The sequence below is a fragment of the Lissotriton helveticus genome, chromosome 6 (assembly GCF_964261635.1).
Source record: "Lissotriton helveticus chromosome 6, aLisHel1.1, whole genome shotgun sequence".
NCBI classification, from domain to species: domain Eukaryota; kingdom Metazoa; phylum Chordata; class Amphibia; order Caudata; family Salamandridae; genus Lissotriton; species Lissotriton helveticus.
In genome coordinates this window covers 847,148,683-847,168,980 of record NC_136067.1, presented here as the reverse complement: position 1 = coordinate 847,168,980, position 20,298 = coordinate 847,148,683, and the positions used below count along the sequence as shown (strand labels likewise).

Here is a 20,298-nt window from a genome sequence, read left to right as displayed (position 1 = left end):
GTCGGAAATGTTAGGGGGTGTTTCGGCGATCACTCGCCCCTAAGTACTCTTGCTATCAACCTGGCCGCGTTTTAGTGTGGACTCGACAAAAATTAAAGCAAAATCATTTCAATTCATATACCGTTTGGCAACGCTGGGGTCGAAGTTCCAATAAAATACCGCTTAGTGCTTTTGCTTTACCTCGAGACTAAGATGAACTATCCTGAAACCGTTGTTAAGATAGTCATTAAGTATTTGAAAGCCAACCAAAAATTAGATACATAACCACAGTATAAAACTTGCGCCGAACGTCAGTGAGTGAGCTCTACACACCAACGAATACTTTAATTCTACTGCAGAAAGGCTGGACGCGTTCTCTTTACAAGTGTTGGTCTTCTCAGCAGCCTTCGAGCCGTTGGTCCCGGAAGAGACGATTATCGATCTGATAAAAGCTACGGTGTGTTTGGCGACTTTGCCGTTCAGTCTCGACCCGCTCTCGCCTGGCTGGGTGGCCTGAGCCAATCAGCGGGAGTATTCAAATATTGCCACGCGCACCCGCTTCTTGTTGGACGAGTGAGCGCTGGAAGGCGTGGCTTGTAATGTTCGCCCCTTGAAGGGCGACCCCCCCTTGGTATAATAGTCGTTGCTTGGCGGTTATCTCTAGGTGGCAGCAGTAACAGCACCATTCGACTCACCGCTTCAGCCACACTCCACCCTCAGCAACATGGTCGACGCGTTTATTGGCACCTGGAAGCTGGTGGAGACCGTGAACTTCGATGAGTACATGAAGGTTCTCGGTAAATGGCGCCTCGGGGGATAAACTGTCCGTCTCTTGGTGGGCTGCTCCTTTCTAGAGTGCGCATATCGTAGGCGGCGCTCCTATTGCTTTTTACGTTTAATTTAATCAATCAATCAATCAATCAATCAATCAATGATATTTATAGAGCGCACTACATCCCTGGGGGAGGGGGGGTGCCTTTAACGTGCGTTTCTTGGCACGCATATCTCACGGTCTGCGCATGGTGACCTGAGGTATAATTTCCACACTCGTCCAGCTGCAGCCACTGCAATTCTTAACTTTCAAACCCAATGGAATGCACATTTCTTGGCCGCACATCGCGTCATAAACTCCTAGGGTGTGTATCTTCTGTCCAGCGAGTGACAGAGGCTACCCATGTAGTCAAGGTGTGAGACCGCATGATCTGGGAACAGGCCTGGCGCCTCTTTTCCTTCGTATTCGGCTGCTGCCCCCATTCCCAAGCCGCTCCCGCCTGTGCGTGGAGTCGATACATTGACCCAGTATCTGCCGGTCACAGCAGGCTTGCAGCTTTCCGAACAGCGGGAAGCTCTGCACGACGAGACACGATCTGAACCGTCGCTGAAGATGCACCGAGAAGACATTTCTACATGGCCACTGGAATTATGCGACTGAGGAGTTTTCCCGAAAATCATTGATTTAGTCGTACTTGTCACATATGCATACTCTGCACATGTTAACCCAAAAATGTTTCTAGGTAAAATAGATTAGTTTTTTTTTTTTTAAAGGCTGCGATGTGTGCTGCCGCGCAAAGGAAAACTCTTCGCAAATATTGACTGGTCACTTTAACATTGTATAGTGCTGAGTTTGGGTTTAAACCTATAACTAATTAGATGAAACCGTTCCCCAGACATGATTAGTGTGTTAAAGTGAGTACCATTTAGTGGAGTAAAAATAACGTTGATTTTCAGAGTCATGGGGTGAACGAGCAATTTACAAATGCACATTGTTATGTTCTATGATGGTCGGTGCCCCACATACCTCCTGCCCATGCTTCTCTTAGTAGGCGATCTACTCTCAAACATACTGTTATACATATGAAAGTCTCCAGAGTATTTACTACACATACCTCCGCTACTCTCGAAACTGGGCGCGACCCCCATTCTGCTCCACCACATAATCACCTATCCGTCCCCCCTTTGGCCTCCCCTTCTCACACTGCCCCCTCGTGGTCGTCTCCGCTCTGTTCATCTGTGTACGGTTCTTTTCCACAGGAGTGGCCTTCGCCACCCGGCAAATGGGAAATGTGACCAAACCTTCCCAGATCATCAGCAAGGACGGCGACAAGGTGAAGATCCGCACCGAGAGCACGTTCAAGACCACGGAGATCATCTTCAAGCTGGGCGAGGAGTTCAACGAGACCACGGCCGACGACAGGAACTGCAAGGTAAGGCCACCCACACCATTGACGTAGCGTAGCTTCATTTGGTGCAGTGGCACCCTGGCCTGCTATACACTGAGTATTGCCGTATTTTAAGGTTCAGACGGGAGCAACGAGCCCATTCCCTTCATTGCAGTATGGTTCATGACAGAGTGGCTATGCCCCTGCCCCAGACAAAAGAACACCTCTCCCCGACTACTACACGTATAGTCCAGAGAAAGCAGGCACAGTCAGGGCTTTAAGTGGGCCGGGTCTGAGCACCGGCAGTTTTTTTAAGGAGGCCTCAAAACGGCTCTATATCGGGCTCTATTTTATGCCGTAGCACAGGAGGTCCGTTTTTTTTGCGAGCGTTATAGGGGAAGGGAAATCCTTTAAAGAGAGTCCTTTTCTCTCTGGATTTCTCTTTCCTTTTCGGAACTAAGGAGCAGCAACATTTCCGTGGTGTCACCAGGGCTTTATGTGGAAGCTTTTTCAATATTATATACAAGCCACAGCTGCTGCTTATTTATCTTGTGCAACTAACAACCATTGACAAAGCCAATAGTCCTGACTTGTTGTAAGTATGATGTTACTTGTATCATATATCTGGATGCAATTACAGAAACAACTAAATACCAGTCGGGCGGCACACTATGCTAAGCAAAAACATTTGGCTTACATGTTTTTAAGCCACGCCCTTAATTACATTGGCCACGCTCCCCTGAGAACCCCCCCCCCCACAGTTTTTTCATCCCACTTAAAGCCCTGGGCACAGTTGCAGTTGAATGATGTTAGTGAGTATACAGTGCGCACTACTCCAGACCAAGGCTCTGAAGCCGCACGCACGCAAAACAATTACTAATTGAAAACCTACCTTTTCCCTCCAGTTTACTTTGGGTTGAATCGTTAAAACTCTGAAGGGACAAGATATGTATAGTAAGGGCTGCAAAAGTGAAGTGACTGGGCGGATGCCTTTGGAACTGCCGCTCGAATTTCAGGACAGGTGGCCCCCGCTTGCACTGAGGGAGTGGGATCCTACCACCACGATGAGAGAGGTCGGCCCAGGAGCGGCAGAAATGAGTCACCCACGAGTTGGACCAATCAGGCTTACCACTAATGGGCTAACAAGTACTGTGCAGTACGTATTTACGTGAAAAGGAACAGAGAACTTAAGTTATAGGGCCGCCCCTCTGCTCGAAGGAAATCTTAAGGCGAGTGCTATTTTAACATGCCAGGCGGTATCGACATTCCAACTACTGCTCTCACTATCAGTACTCGTTGAATACTAGAAATACATACAGATGAACATGGGCAGTATTTTCTTTTGCATATTGTTGGTTTGCAAATGGTATTTGAATGTGCACTATCTGGTATTAAAATAAAAATGTTATCAAAGTACACAATAATCTAACAATCTTTTGAAAAGCCAATACGTCTGGGTTTAATGTGCTAACATATGCCGTATTTGCACATTAGAGGCAGACAGAGGACAATAGATGTATAGTAGTTCCACATGTAGCTAATTCAATGCAAATGCTTTACGTGGTGGCAGACAGAAACAGCCAATAGCTTTAGGTGAGGGGTGTTTTTTGTTCCACAGGCTGAGCCAACAATTAGCGTTTTCCTTTGCAGAACCCCACAGAACTGTCTTTTTAGTACATTTTGAACCACGTCTAGCTTCACTCCGTTCCTAAGTATGAATCTGTCCTGTCCTTTCCTCGTCTTGTTTTATTAGCAAGTGCCTGTCTGTCAGGATATAAGTAAGCAGCTCCATTTTAGCCCCCTCTACCCTTTGGCTGGTTCGTCCAGTTGGAAACCAAAGCTAACCATAGTGAAAAATAAGAGTTAGAGCCCACGCACACCATTTCCCAAACTGCCCCTTGTATCCCACCCCCAAGGTAAGGAGCTGCCATCAGACTGCCCTCTAAAAGCCGGTGGACGGAGGGAGTACTCAATGGCTTCCCTGACTCCCCAGAGCCTCGGTTCCTGAGACCCACCCGCCGAAATGGGCCCCATGTTCCCGGGTAACACGGAGTATGGGGTTTGCGGGAACTGCAGAGAAGGCACAGTGAGAGTGTTGTGGGCATTGCATTACTGAGACCATGTCAGTCACCAAGCAGTGATGGGAGGGTAGGGTGACCAGAATTTTAAAGCCAAAAACCGGAACGTTCCCTAAAAATAGAAGAAAGACTACAATTTTATTTCAACCCAGTGCACAGAATGACAGTGGGCCTTAGCAAAGATTTACAGAAGTCAGTAAAAACATACATAAAATGCCAGTAGCATGCTGTTAATTAAATTGCTTTCTTATATCAGCTGCTAACTATCCCTGCTTGGTAAAACATAAAAAGATACATCCCACCGTTATCAGCCGACCATCTCTAAAAACCAGGACATAAGGTTCATTTCCTAAAATCTGCCGGGACAGCTGGCCAAAAACCAGGGATGCCTGGGCACCCTATGGGAGGGTGATTGACAAATGAAGAAAAAGTGGGCACTGAACTGCAAGTCCAGACTGGATGCAGGGGGTAGGTTGCGCTCAGGGGCAGCTCAGGCAAAATGCTCTTATCAGCCCCACTCGCTTTGTCTCCTTCCTCAGTCGTTCTCTTTCCATCCAATCTATCGTTTCTTCTCTCTCCGCTCTCTCTAGTGCTGTCTCTTTACCTTCATCTCCCCCCCCCCCCCCCCCCCTCTCGCTCTCTCTCAGACTGACCGTGTCTGCTGCAGTTAACCTCGGCAGGCACGGGGAGTGCTATGTGGGGGTGGAATTGGCACTAGCTTGGAAGGGGAGGCAGAAACTATTTTATGAATGTTTTTTGTTACGTAGAAGTCCTAATTTCACCATCAGAATCTTAGCCACGTTTTCCCTAGATTTTCCAGGGGAAAGTTCTATTAAGAATAAGCGCACGTCGAATACGGAAGTTGATTAACCTAGTTCCTTATTTGCTGCTCCGTTTTAGTTTTACAGATTGGTCGTCCATACACATATATTGCTTTTCAGCTTTTGGCAATGTTGGTTCGGCAGTTTTCCCCACTCATACGGCTTGTGTGTGAAGGGAGCGCCCAGTGCAATTTGACCAACACTTCAGTTTGAGGCAGATATATTTACCTCAAAATTAGTGGAGTTTCGGCATATTTCTCATAGTTCCAGGTACTCACCAACGCAAAGGTTTCCAGTGACTCCAGCGTGAGCAACAGAGGAGCAATATTTTGTTGCCTGTTAAATAAATAAACGATTAGTTCACAATGACTGCACCACAAGGCCATTGGTGGTTACAAGCGCACTTTTTGTAAGAAATCAGGTTCCACACAGGTAGTCTATTTCCTACATAAAGTGCACTTCTTCTAACAGGAGAATAATACTGTAAGTCACCACCATTCTGTAATGACCCAAAGACACGAGGCTGGAGTCTGCTTGTGTCAGGGGATGGACGTTGTAGTTTATTTTCTATATCCTTTATATTACCTGTTACCGTGTTTTAATCCTTGTAGTAGTGTGTCCCTGCTCACCTCCCCGACTGGATCAAGGAAGTGTGTGTGTTTCCAATGATTGTTTCTTGCCCACTAGCCTGACTGGGAGACACTGATTAAAACTGGTGATGTGTCTTATGCCCCTAGCGTTCCCAGAATTGGAGTCGTAAATGTTTGCCTCGTGGTGTGCCCAAGGTGCCTACGGAGTGGTAGAATCGCTGGCGAACCCTGCCCCCTCCTTTCTTAGCATGTCAGCTCCCCTGTTGCATGACACAATATTGAGTACCAGAATACCGCTTACATTTTTATATTAGGCAGTATATCACCTACAAAAATGTAGTATTTTTATTTTATCCTATGTACTTTGCCATAATATTGTCTACACTTTTTGTGTCGAACTACGGTGTTTGGTGTACACACACTAAATAAGTGTAGATAATACATTGGTAAAATACATGGAACATAGTAACGAGCATTGGGAAAGCCAATAGGTCTTGCTTTCGAGACCTATTGGCTTTGCCGGTGATTTTTAACCTAGCTGTTTATCATGGCTACATAAGGGGGGAAAGCTCATGACATGGTCGCTTTTTTCCTTTTTATTTTTCAATCCAAATTGCATCAGAAAAAAAAGAAAACATTCTTGGAAGTCCGGTTGGGGGGTAAACAGGTAGTGCACAAGTGGGGGGTAACAACACAGAGGGCAGGGATGGAGAGAAGCAGTGCGCGACAGGAGGGAGCAGGGGTGGAAGCCACACGAAGGGAGAGTTCACACAAGTGAAGGTAGAGAGAAGGACACGGGTGACAGCTGAAAAACACATGCACTTTAGTGGAATGCTTAACAAAAAAGAAAAAAGTATAAAAAACAGCCAATGAAAATAAATGGCAAGGTAGCTATATGCTCCATGGCGGGTACAAACATATGAAGGGCAAGCTGGGTCACAATAAGAAGCAGGCAAATGAGTGATGTGAAAGCCAACTAATCGTAAGCACTGGATGGACTAAAAGCCCCAGCATGTTCTTGGTAAGCCCACGGTATGGCTTACTTGTGCTGCTATAGCCGCACTGTTGAGTTAAGTCCAGGGCTATATTTTTAGTCAAGCTTAAACCTAAACCCAATTTTAGCCCTCAACCTCATTGTAACCCTAATCATTATCTTAAAAAACAATATGGAAAATCTCCATAGTTTGGTGGCACACCTAAGCAGTCTGCAGTGGCCAGGAAGCTGGAAAACCCCTGTGGTGCAAGTACCTCCTTTTCTAGCCTGTCTCCTACACCTGGACCACGAGATCAAGGAGTGGAAAATCCCCTGTGGTGTTCTTTCTTTTACAGAAGAGATGGCTCCTTCCCCCGGGTGCCTCAGGAAGATCTTGGCTTCAAAGGGATTGTATTCAGGAAGGGGGGTTCTGGTGAGATGTGTGACCGTGGGGCATGTCGCAGCTGAATGAAGCGAAAAAACAGCAAATTAGCTAGAGCACAGTGATCCTTTAGATCTTGCAAGGACTTTAAGTTTTCCCCTTTACGCACGTCCCCTAAGTGAGAAATGCCAATTTGGTCCCACCCTTCAAAGTAGAAAGATGTCGGAGCCACGTACTCTGCCGTGGCTTTAGATATTTATTGTGTGGTTATGAGGGCTTCTTCCTTTCTTTTATAGAATTAGAAGATGGCAGGCACTCTACTAACAGAACCAAGGCTCAAACTGATTTTTAAATGTAATTCCAGGAAACACATTTTGCGTACAGAGAAGAGACTGGCTAGAAAGATATCAATGGAAAGTAGTCAAAACTGTATGTGGTTGTAATAATACACTGGCAGCGGAGTCATCTAACTGCGTTCATGGATTAAAGGAATCCGGGGCGAAAGTCATTTAACTGTAGACAGGGTAAGAATATTGAGTGGAAGCCATGCTATAAACTGGATTTAGAGAACAGTGGAGGGATATCATCTAACCAATAGTCATAGCCATGGACTGAAATCATCTGATCTTTAGATATTGTATTGTATTGTAATTGCATTTATATAGCGCTTACTACCCTCGACTATGCGTTGAAGCACTTTTTCGGTGAGTAGCACACTATACCGGAACACAAAGGATTAGTGTTGAATTTGTATAGTGAAATATGAAAGTAATTTGAGTCGTGGATAGGTTAGTCAGTCATTTGGATTCATAAAGATAGCGCCGGGCTAGAAGAGGGAAAGAAGTTTGCATTTATATAGTGCTTGGTACCCCTGATGGGGTGTTAAAGCATTTTTTTTCAGCTAGTAGCACGCTACTCCAGAACCCATAAAGGATTAATGGTGAATTAGTATAGTGAAATATGAAAGTAATTTGAGTGGTGGATATTAGTCAGTTATTCGGATTGAGAAGGATAGCGTAGGGTTAAGAGAACACTGGATAGATATTGATCTGTAAACATAGGATTAAGAGACACACTGGATGGATCTAACGTACTAACAGAGCAGTAAAAGGATCTCATTTAACCTGTTAAAATTCGTTGGATTGTGGTCATGGGATGGGAGTCACCACACCTTTAGATAAGGGGCTAAGAAAGCACTGAGTTGAAAGGCTTGCGCACATAGATAAGAGACTGAAAATCAGCTGTTCAAATGTATGCACACATATTTCAGATAATTGTCAATCAAAGTGCCCTACTTTGAGGTGAGTCGCACACCATGGCATTACGGATGTTAATATAGCTAGCCCAGCCCCTCTGGGTAAAAAGAGATTTACTAAAAGTTCATGAAGCACAGCAAAATACGTTGCTGCATTGTATAGATGGGAGAGAGCTGAACAACACCATATTTACAAAGCTATGGCACTTCAAACAAAACGCACTGGTGCACCACTTGACAATCAGACAAATCACTGTCTTCGCCGCACAGGAGGAGTTATGAACTGTATCGCAGCCGTATTGAGGCCACGTTGGGTGATCGTCCCAGTACCTCTGGCCCACCTTATCTTGGCGAGGTTTCAGAACTAGTTCAGTAAGGTGCTATCACACCTTGGACTATCCTTCATGCTGCCTAAGAAGTGCCTTTCTTCATTACACGCAGTACAGCTTCTGATGATATGAGCTTTGCAAAAACCCGTCCTGTGAAGTTTATCTACACTGGATACCCCACCATTGATAAGCGTTAGGAGTGCCCGGCTCTCTGACTTTTGCCCTGAAGAAGGCACTTTCTGGATGAAAAGCGTCGGCTGTCTTGTGCTTTTTTACGAAAAGAATAATATGAATAAATGAAGAAACTTTGGGAACAACTCTATGGACATGGACCAGTGCTTTCTTGTCTGATTGTCAAGTGGTGCACCTTTGCATTTTGTTTGAAATTAGTGTAATCCTGTATTGGATTGCACTGTGGCAGTGGGTGCGGTGCATTAACAGTGTGCACAGATATTGCAAGGGGGATCCCAACAGGATATTTAATAACTAGAGATAGTGGGTCAGGTGCTTGGGCTTTACAGGGTACACTGTCAATTGTTTCTTTTGTTCTAAAGATATGCCACTGGTGGGCTCTCTTCCTGTGCTGGCACACTTGTGGCTACCTAGTACCAGCACAGGCATCCATCTGTCATCTCAAGGATGCCTGTGTTGTGGTCAGGGTTGTTTTTGTGCAGGAAGAAATTCCTTCCTGCACAAAACAGTTGTCAAATGCATATTTCTCATTCTGTGTCTGCTGTAGAGTGCAGTACACATGAAAGAGAAAGTAACCAGGAGAAAGTAAGATATTTCTTCTTCTTAGGCCTCAGGTAGGCGCACCATTTTGGCCTAAACCCAAGTTATCAGACGTTTGAAAATCTGGCTTTATTTCAAATTCCATGGGTGAATGAATGCACTAGAACACCCATGAACACCCATGATACCTCCATGGAGCGCCTTCCCGGAGCAAAGTAAAAAAAAGCAACACTATGCACTGTGTTGCCTGACTTTTCTTTTTTAATAAGCCACTCAAAACAAGCTTTGCGTGGCTTAGTAAATCTCAAAATACATTTTGCATCTAGGCTGCCTCTAAAAAGTGCAAAATGTTAATAAATCTGGGCCTGTGTTAGCAGCTTCTTTTATGCATGATCTAGAACTCACGAGATAAAAACACACTTGTACGGCCCGTGGTATAGTTGTCTTTTAAAGCTGCCTGACATTACTTTGTGATCCACACCATGCCGCAGCTGCCACTTTCTCAGATACCTGTTTCTCTGAACACTATTGTTTCTGCTAAATAATTATATCCTTTGCACCTCCGAACTACCCTGAGGAATTTGGGTTCTGATTTCTCATCTAGCGGGTGCCTTGTCTACCTGAGCCTGGTCACGTGCCCAGATTCAGTGTCACTCACTTAATCTGTTCACCCTCTTGGTCACCCCCCTAATGGACCTCTTCCTGGTTGCACCTTTACAGCATATTAACCAACCCATCCATCCTCACTCATCTTCTAATAATTAGTCACTCGTTCAACCAATGAATCTCCTTCCTCACATTCATTCATCCATCCGTTCATTCTTTTATTGACCCTCATGCACTTATTCATACATCATTGGACTCTCACCCACACCATCACTCCACTGAAAGGCGAAGCCAATACACACTTAGTACAATTTAAGGTAATAAGACTATATTGCCTTTATTAATTAATGGTTTCCTGTTTTTGTTGTTACTTGCAGACTGTACTAAAAATGGACGGTGCCAAATTGATTCATACACAGAAATGGGACGGAAAGGAAACTAACTTCGTTAGAGAGATTAAAGATGGTAAAATGGTCATGGTAAGTATGAGGAATCTAAATGGAGACTTTTGTTAGGTATGCTCAGTTTTATGCTGGTCGGCATGCAAAAAAAAGCTTGAGGGGCATAATACCTATTGAGAAAATATCTCCTAAACATATTCATGTCTTTCGCTCGTACATATCTAAATTACGCAAAGCTTGCTCATTTAAGGTTGCACAGGCACATCTGTGCTTAATTTGTGCCGGTGGTGGGCACCAGGACTCATTGTTAGGTCAGGCCTGCAGGCAGCGCCCTTGCTGAACTTATGTATCTTTAAAAAAAAACGTATAATGGGCTTTTAGCTCGCCCATTACTTACCATTCGTTGTCATTAGTATCACTCTTCTTAACTGTCTTATTCAACAGCGTGTCCCAGTCGTCAGTTCCTGTATCACTTTAGTTCTTTGTGTGGCGCATGAACAGAGTATAAATTGATATCTCCTAATTTATTGTCTGTTCGCTGCTTACGCTGTGATTGAGGTACTTATTTTTTGGTTACATTTTTTTCATAACACAAACTTGACCCAACTCAAAACCCTTTACATGAGCACACGTTGCATTTCAACACATTCTTATGTTTTTTATGATGTATTCTATTGGGGCAGAGTTCCGGGAGATTTCTACTTGATAGCAATTGTTTACGGATGACTCCTTCTGTGTGCATTTGTTTTGTCGTTCTCTCCAAGCCACACACTTCCAATACACTCCACTGCAACCCACTCCAATCTAATCCACTCCACTCTCATACACTCCACTCTAATCCACCCCAACACTAATTCACTCCAGTCAACCTCTCTGCAATCCACTCTAATGCAAGAGCCACTCCACTATCTGCTCTATGCCACCCCACTCTATGACACTCCACTCGACGACACTCCACGCTACTAACTTTTATCCATGGTAAACAGCAGCTTCATTGGCACACATAGGAGTTACAAATTTCTATTTAAGATTGTTCATGTGCAGGAAGTGGTTCTTCTGGCACATAAAAATCATTGCCGCAAAGCAGGCACTCTTGCACAATGCCACTTACCTTGTAAATGTACCCTTTTGTGTAGAAACTACAATAGTATCTCTATAAGTATTATATATGAGTCCGTAAATATACCGTGGGCTGCCCAGAAACGTGAAGTGGGTGTCCCATATTTACAAGTACACGTAAAGCTTACCTGCATGGCTTTATATGTCCTTGTAAATATGGCCCCTTTACACGCAGCACTTTGCTTGAAAGGCACATTCCATGGGTGTTCCTACGCAACACCCATCGCTTCTACCGTATTTTCAGATTTTTGAGAAAACGAAAACCAGGAAATTAGTCAAAATGCTACGCCTCCCCACGCGCAAAGAGGAGAAATGTTTTAATTTCTCGTTTTTTTCCTCTTTATATGCGTGCTGCATTCTGAAACACGCATAGAAAGAGGAAGTCACCTTTTCTGATTGTTTTTGTGCAGGAAGGTGTGCCTTCCTGCACAAAAACAAACATCCCCACAACGCAGTCACTCTTGCACTATGGTGCAAGGGTGTCTGCGTCAGCACATGGCAGCCCATGTTGTAGATATGACGCATCCCTGTGCTTGCGGTACCACGCTGCGTTACTTTGTTGTAAATGAGGCCCTCAGTATTTTGAAACAAATTAGATGAAACATGCATACCTTCATTTTGCACGGCCCTCACACAACGGGGGCTGTATGTAATTGTTATTGTGGGACACGAGGGGTGGAAATGATTGGAAATTAATAACTTGTTATGATATAGCAAAAGCACTGATCTGCTGTTAGGGCAGAACCTGGAATCGATTTCTGTCTTACCAATGCAAGCATCAGTAAGCACATGCATCAAGGTAGGATTTTGCGAGTCCTTAATTGCGATAATTAAGGAATTGCAAATTAAGGACTCGCAAAAGCCTATGTATGTAGAAATCTCTATAAAAATAGCGATTCCTACACATTCCTTATTTGCAAGTCGCAAATAAGGAATGGCTTCACATTCATTCCTTCGGGCTTACAGGCTCACAGGAATGAATGGGAAATTGCATGCGCAATTTGCGAGTACCAATAGGTCCTCGCAAATTGCGCATGCAATTTCAGGGTGCAACGGTGTGAAAAGGACACCCTATTGCACCCCTGAAACATGTGTGTGCGCAACATGAAAGTTTGAAAAATGCACAAAAGTGCATTTTTCAAAGTTTTTGCAAATTACCATGAAGTTCAACTTCATGGTAATTTGCACCCCCTATTAGCGAAATCGCTATTCTCAAGTAGTTCTTGCATTGCGATTCCTAAAATGCAATCACAATTTTGAAAACTCGCAAATAATTGCGATTTTTAAGTGCAAGTGGCACGTTGTTTCATGCATCGCTAAAGCAAATTTTGCAATCGCAAACGGACGATTTTTGCGATTCGCACCATTTGCCATCGCAAATAGCTTTGATGCATATGCCTGTGGATGTCATAAAAAGAATATGGTGCATAGGCTAAACATTATTCTAGAACCTAAATGCTTGCACCCCGTTGCTTAACCAGTTGCAAAACCAGCATTTACTATTGTCATAAAACAGTCCAAATTAGCTACAATAGCCGTTAAACATATTTATTCAGAGACCATGCATTTTGTGATGTCTACCAGCCATTTAAATCTCATCTATGTACAAAGCTACACTCGACCCCATATGTTCTACGCGGACTACTGCATGGCAAGCATGCACACGGAACAAATGTTGTATTGTATGCAGATTGCACAATATGGAATAGGCACTCTACATTTTATTGCTTGCAATGCTGTACTGGCCTTTTGGGCAGCGTGGCCCTGCCAGATACCAGCTTGAAAGGGCCTGTGTCAACTGTTTTTTTTAAACTTTTGTCCACTCACAGTACTTGAAAAAAAAGCCCACACTGACCCTTTCAAGCTGGTAGTGCCACCATGCCTGAAATACCAGGCCGACAGTGATTGTATGCATAAAGGTTATGAAGGGGAAAAGGAAAGTGCATGTTGTGAAAATAAGTTATCCGTTTACATGCATGAAAACAATTCAGCGAAGGGGGAATTTCGCCAGAGGTGGTGGTTGGTGGAGAGGGAAAGACACTGTTGCAAACTTTTAGACTTGTGAACTCAAGAAAAAAAGCTTGTGTGCTCCCAGAGCGCAGACAGATTTTATAGTTCCTTCCTCATCTCTAATGATTTTGTATTGTGTTTTTTCACCTGCAGACTTTAACCTTTGGTGACGTCACTGCGGTGCGTCGTTACGAGAAAGCATAGACATTCAATAGTCCGGTGCTGCACTCTTGCCAGTTGAAGTGTTAATTGCCCTCAATGAAGTGGATAAACTCTTCACCTTCACCAGTGGCTGCGTGAATTAACACTTTACTACTATTTGCTCGACAGATGCACAGAGTCTGCCTTTACACCACTCGAATGTCAATGCAGGGTTCTAAATGTTAACAGCCAGTTTAAGGCTGCTGTTTATGAAATTGTCTAAACTTGTATTTTTATGAAATCCGCGAGCTATGTTTACATGAATTTTCTTTTTGAAGTTAAAGTTAAATTGAAATAAAGACATTTTACATCAACAGATATGGTGCTTCATTTCGTACTTGCACATTCTTTAAGGTTCTTAACCGGATACACAGTTGTGTTTATAGAGAGCTTGTGTCTGTGTAGACTGAACTGTGCATGGGTCAATAAATGCAGTAAATATTGTACTACATATTTTTACATCACATTGTAGAACTTATATTCACATACCTATATCAAGTGAATTTGGCAATTTTGTACTAAGCAATTATAATATAGGCTGGTCGTCCTTTGTATCATCTGTGTCCTTTTTTCCCTTTCGAGCTCGCATTGCTGCAGTTGCCTTTTATTTTTAATGTACTTCATATCTCTGATGAGGTGACAGATCGTACTCAGGACATGGGTCGCTCTCCAGATTTTGCTCCACGAGTGAGAGCTTAGTGAGATGAATCTGTACTCTGAATTCCTCATTCACTTGGATGAATGACTCATTGCAGGCCCCACCTTCATACAAGGTACCTGCATCACATATGGCCCACGTCCACAACGCCCAGAGTTCTGGATGTCACTCAGTTTTACATTACTCACCAGTTTCTGCACCCAATACTGATCGAAACAAAGATGAATGCAAAAAGTTATGTGAATCAAGAAAAGGAGTATGAGTCGATCCTAGACCTCTATGAGGGATACAACAGTAGGCAGTGAAAATTGCACTCTAGACATATTCTGAAAAATCTAGTACTCTGAGAGGTGGAAAAAGATGAAGGCACATAAACCCACATTATAGGAAAACAATCTTAGAATTATTTACAAAAGGCAGAACCATAGTCTTGCCTTTAATGTGTGTGCCAGTTGATTTGATTTGCCAGTGCTTGTTTGCAAAGTATTGTCTAAAAAAGGAGAAAAAACATAACAGCTTAAAATGTATTGACTCCAATACTTTAAACCTTTATAAATTAATTAATCCTAACAACCAAGAAGTAAAGAAAAAAATGTTTGCTCCTCACAAAGATGGTTGCCAGCCATGGGCATAAATACCCAGGATGTGTAGAGCAGGAATCTGCCTGAGTGTGTTGGTCACATACTGTGCTGTGAACATAAGTGCTATTCAAAATGACTTTCATTGCAGTGCATGGGCACTTCACTGGCCGTGCATTGCAATGAAGGTGAGATGGAAACCAAAGAATTAATATAGACTCAATCGTAGCTATATTTCGTGGACTTGTCCAGCCCGACAGAGGTCTAATATTGACTTGCAGACTTTCAACATAGTAATACACAAAAATACATAAAGTGGGACACAATCCTGTATCCTACTCAGCAGATACGAGTACAAAACAAGGGGAAAAAACAAACAACAGGGGGCTCAGGCAAAGCTTGGTTTGTTTCACAAGGAATATACAGTGTCACGAAAACAAATCACTACAAACACTTTCAAAATGAATGAAAGTTTCTGTGCGTATAAGGTGTTGAGGGCGTTTCGATCCATTTAAGAACTGAGTGGGTCATCATCAGGACATTGATATCATGCCTGTAAGTTAGAGCCTCATTAGCCTGGGGGAAAAAGGGGAGGAAAGATACATAAGCGAAAGGTTAGGAATTGGCAGAATTCTAGGAAGGTCAAGGTGAAAAACGTAGTAGCTACAACACGCAGCTCAGACTGGTGGTACCAATGGGCATGCATCCAATATGCAAAGACAGAATATGCCGGCGTGACAGAGGAGTCTTCAGGTAGTGCGTAGGATTGTGCCCCAGTTTATGTATTTTTGTGTATTACTATGTTGAAAACCTACAAGTAAATATTAGGCCTCTGTCCGGCTGGACAAGTCCACGAAATATAGCTACGATTGAGTCTATATTAATTTTTTGGTTTCCATCTCACTTTCTGGGGACCACTGTTGTTGAAAATAATTGACTCCCAAGGTCCCTGGCCGACATGTTTGGGTTCCCTTGTTACAAAATATGTGCATTGCAATGGAAGCACTCCATACCCAATCCAACTGCAGTATGATCGTTACGAGGATATACTCATGTAGGCCGAACTAAAGCAGAATGACAATGGCTGAAGGGTGCTGAATAAAAAAAAAATGAATAAAACGGGTTGACGCATGAAATGTTTCTGGATATATATATTTTATGTTCATCCTATGAGCTCTCGTGACAGCTAAAGCTATTTCTGGCTATTCTTACAAAGCAATTTGTCATGTCTACGTGTTGTACACATTCCTATGTACTGTACCCTGCCACCTTTGTTTTTGCCCTGGAGAGTATGCAAATACCATAGTCTTGTAGGTAAAGATGATTGCTGTCTATGAAGTGAGGTATCTGCCTCAGAGCTGCCCCGAGGAAGATTACCAATGAGGTTACAAGATGAGTCCCTGGGATAACGTAGTTTATCTGCAACCCAAGGCGGCTGAACGCAAAGGACGAAAATGGTAATCTATATGGGGACAGTGTGCAATTTACACTCCCTGTTGCAGCTTTGAGAATAAAATGTCACCCTGCCATGCATTACATATAATAACTGAAATTGCATGCAATGCAAATAACAGTTCTTCATCAAGGGTGTTATGCTTTACAAAACACTGGTACTGTTAATACATTATATGGTGGTCACTGTGTAGTTATGGTTCAGTCACACTTACGCTGAAAAGCCTTTTTTTATTTGACTATAACTTTGGACCCCATTCAAGTATCGACACCAAATTTGGCACTCACCTAAAACACCTAGCAGACATAAGCCCTTATTTGCAAGGAATTAATGCACCGTAAGCCATTTGGTTGCGCCACGCGGTCAGTTGCTTAGATAATGGATGCATCATATCTACAAACATGACGGACCACTTTGCTCTCCCCTGCGCTGGGGCACAATATGCTGCCAAGAAATGATGCAGGCCCCTTTGCACGTTGGTGCAAGGGTGCCTGCATCCCGGGGATGATCCTTTTTGTGTAGTAGAAAAGGATACCTTCCTGCACAAAAACAATCACAACTGGTGATTTAATTATTCTGTGTGTGCTGCAGAATGCAGCACGCATAGAAAGTGGAAAAAACAAGGAGAAATGAAAGCATTTCTCGTTGCTCCTCCCTTATGATTTCTTGTAAATCTGGAAATACAGCAGAAGCCATGGGTGTTGTGTGGAAGCACCAACAGCAACACCAGGCACGCCTCTTTCCTGTAAAGTTTTGCGTGTAAAGGGGTCATATTTACAAGGACACGAAAAGCCATGCAAGGTGGCTTTACATGTCCTTGTAAATATGGGACAGCAGGTTGCACCGACGTTGCGGTACAAAAAGTGACGCACCGGCGGCACACCGGCGGCACAAGGGGCTTGTAAATAAGTTGCCTAAGGTCCAGCATGCTGAATGTTGTGCAGGTCCTTTAAGGAGAAAAAAATTAAAGGGGGTCAGCAAAAACATGCTTTCCCATTTTAGATCCCATAGGAATATGTATTGCAGATTCAGCAAAACCAGAGTTATACCAAGGTTGGCATGAAAGTAGGGCTTTATTTAGAGTGTAAAGTGTGTATTTTGTTGGTTGTAGATATGTTTAGACAAGGTTATATTTTGGCCATTTTAGTTCATGGGCGATGCTTTTAACCTAAAAAAAAACGTGTTTTTGAGATTCAGCCAGTGGCGGGAATGATTCAAGGTTGTGAATCAAGTGAAGATCCCTCACTCGAGAATTATAATTACTGATATGTATTTCCACTAGAGATTTATTATGATAAGCATCTGGCAATCCTAGTGACAAACTAATTTGCATGAATACATGAGCGAAATGTTACTTTCTGCATTAATCTTACATTGGTGCATGGATTGTTGGAGAACCCAAATGAAAAGAATCAATGATTCTCATTAGACTAGGAAAGCTTTTTGCTCCCATCATCCATGACCCGACACACAAAAGACTCCCCTACCCATGGTACATAGACTGCAGCATATGATACACGTGGACCTGCATTGTGCCCCCTCTCATAGTCCATTGCCTCAGTGCTGAGAATACACACTATAAATCTTGGTTGGATCCCTTTCATAGTTCATGTCATAAAATTGTGGGATAAAAAAGGGCCAAAAAAAGGGGGCAGCGGGTGGAATAAGTGACTTTTCTAATTTTAATTTGAGTATGAATCTTTGCTTTTCATTACAGCAAATATTTCTGAACGGAATTACACCAAATGTGGCACAAAAGACAAGCTTAACTCAAGTAGGTTTGGTGTAAAGAAATTAGGGCCAGATGTAGGTGGCCCAATACCGGTCGGAAACGGACGAAATTACCGATTTTCGGCCGTTACCGACCGGTATTGGGCATTTGGGATGTAGGGGACCCAAAAACATCTGAATCGGTAAATTTTCCATTCGGTAAAGTTTCCGATTCGGAATCTTTACCAAATCGGAAACTTTACCGAATCAGAAAATTTACCGAATCGGTAAATTTACCGATTCGGAAACGTTACCGATTCTGTAAATTTACCGAATCGGAAATTATGAAATGGAAAAAATGAATTTTGAGATGTAGGTAACCTTTTAAATACCGAATTTGCATGAAATTCGGTATTTAAGAGTCGGTATTTACCATGGATTGAAATCAGGTGGTAACCAGGTGCAGGCTATAAAAAAGCCCCCAAAATGCAACAGTTTCACCAGAATGGCGGCATTCTATGTCATTGCGAGACGGCTACAGGCAGAAGGAGAGAAGCTCTGGAGGAGGGAGGAGCAGGTGTACAGGCAGGGGATCACTCTATTCCAGCTAACTGAGCCAGAGATCCTACAAAGGTACAGGCTGGCCCCCCAAACTATCCTGGACCTTATCAGGGACCTCCACCCACTGTTGGACCATCCAACTCCAAGGGCGCACACCATCCCACCCCATGTGCAGGTGTTGTGCAGCCTACACCTGCTTGCATCTGGGAGTTACCAGAGTGTGGTTGCTGCGGTAGGTGGGGTGTCCCAGAGCTGTCTGTCCCGTTTCTTTAAAAAATTCCTTGACGCCATGTTGCAGAGAATGCATTACTACATCAGCTTCCCTGCAACACATGTAGAACTGCTCAGGACAAAGACAGACTTTTATCAGATGGCTCATTTCCCAAACATCATTGGCTGTATTGATGGTACCCACATACCAATATGCCCACCTGCTGCCACAGAGTACATTTATCGGAACAGGAAGTCCACCCACACCATAAATGTACAGGTGATCTGTGATTCCAAGTACATGATCACTGACATAGTAGCCAAATTTCCCAGGAGTACCCACGACTCTTACATCTTCAAAAACAGTGGGATCTACGCACGCCTGACAGCGGGGGAATTCGGCGAAGGATACTTGCTAGGTAACACACTGTGTGAAACTCCCTTGATACGTATTGCAGATGGATGTGTGTGTGTGTGCATGTGAGTAATGTTTTTTCTTCTTACAATTAGGGGACAGTGCATATGCCCTCCGGTCCTTCATCCTCACACCCTACCTCAACCCTACAACACCAAGCCAGAGGAGATACAACAGGGCACACAAAACAACCCGAAACATTGTGGAGCGCACCTTTGGTATGTGGAAGAGCAGGTTTCGCTGCCTACATAAGAGTGGAGGGGCCCGCCAGTACACACCAATCACCTGCTGCAAGATGATTGCAGCCTGTGCAATGCTGCACAACCTTGCGGTTAAGAAGGGCACCGAAGTGGATATCTCTGATTATGAGGACCATGATGACGAGCAAGCACTGCCTGAACCACACACATCTGGAGTTGCAACACCAACTGATGGCAGACACAGACGGGAAGAGATCACACGCAACTTCTTTTAAGTAAGTAAAGAGACACAGACAGGTGGAGTATGCACCCAATGTATTTTAATTGTGTCATGACGTAGGTTTCTAAAGCACAAATGTGCAACAAAAGTATTTAACTTCAATGATGTCAGTACTGGTTCACTTCACCATGAACTGTAATAGTCATTTTCGTCCTCGCTTCCCAGTGCCACTTGTATGGTGCTCACTGGGCTCACTTTCTTGCTGGCCTGTGGCCTCAGCATGGAGCCTGCTGCTCCTCCTTGTCTCTGGGACAAGGGAGCTTGCCCTGCGGCTCCTGCTTGTGCTCTCCTCACTCACAGGCACATCCAAAGCAGCTGTTTGTGCAGTTTGGGCATTTAACAGCGCCTCAAGAGCACTGGTCATCCTGCCCATGCCTCTAGTGACCTCATTGCTGTTTTGGGTAATAGCCTCCTGCATGTTACTGCTTCTCCTGCATAGCAGGGATGTGGCAGTGGCCAGGCGGTTGATCGCTTTATTTTGGCCATGAGCACGCTGCCTTTCCTTGCGCCTTGACTCAAAATCAGTGTCTAGTTTGGTGCATAGCAGCTGCACCGATTGGCTCATTTCGCGCATCCCTGCTGCCATCTCTTTGTTCAC

General features: G+C 43.8%; 1 protein-coding gene across 1 annotated transcript; it reads left to right on the top strand.

Moving 5' to 3' along the window:
• Positions 1 to 617: 617 nt before the first annotated feature.
• On the top strand, positions 618 to 13,951 carry LOC144763133 (fatty acid-binding protein, brain-like). The gene is made up of 4 exons (XM_078648455.1): positions 618 to 776; positions 2,011 to 2,183; positions 10,282 to 10,383; positions 13,588 to 13,951. The coding sequence occupies exons 1-4, from the start codon at positions 704 to 706 to the stop codon at positions 13,636 to 13,638; spliced, it is 399 nt and encodes a 132-aa protein (XP_078504581.1). The 5' UTR covers positions 618 to 703; the 3' UTR covers positions 13,639 to 13,951.
• Positions 13,952 to 20,298: the final 6,347 nt, after the last annotated feature.

Coding starts and splice junctions, on each gene's coding strand:
- LOC144763133 (XM_078648455.1), top strand. CDS start 704: ATGGTCGACGCGTTTATTGGCACCTGGAAGCTGGTGGAGACCGTGAAC. Junction 777..2,010: donor TGAGTACATGAAGGTTCTCG/GTAAATGGCGCC, acceptor TCTTTTCCACAG/GAGTGGCCTTCGCCACCCGG. Junction 10,384..13,587: donor AAGATGGTAAAATGGTCATG/GTAAGTATGAGG, acceptor TTTCACCTGCAG/ACTTTAACCTTTGGTGACGT.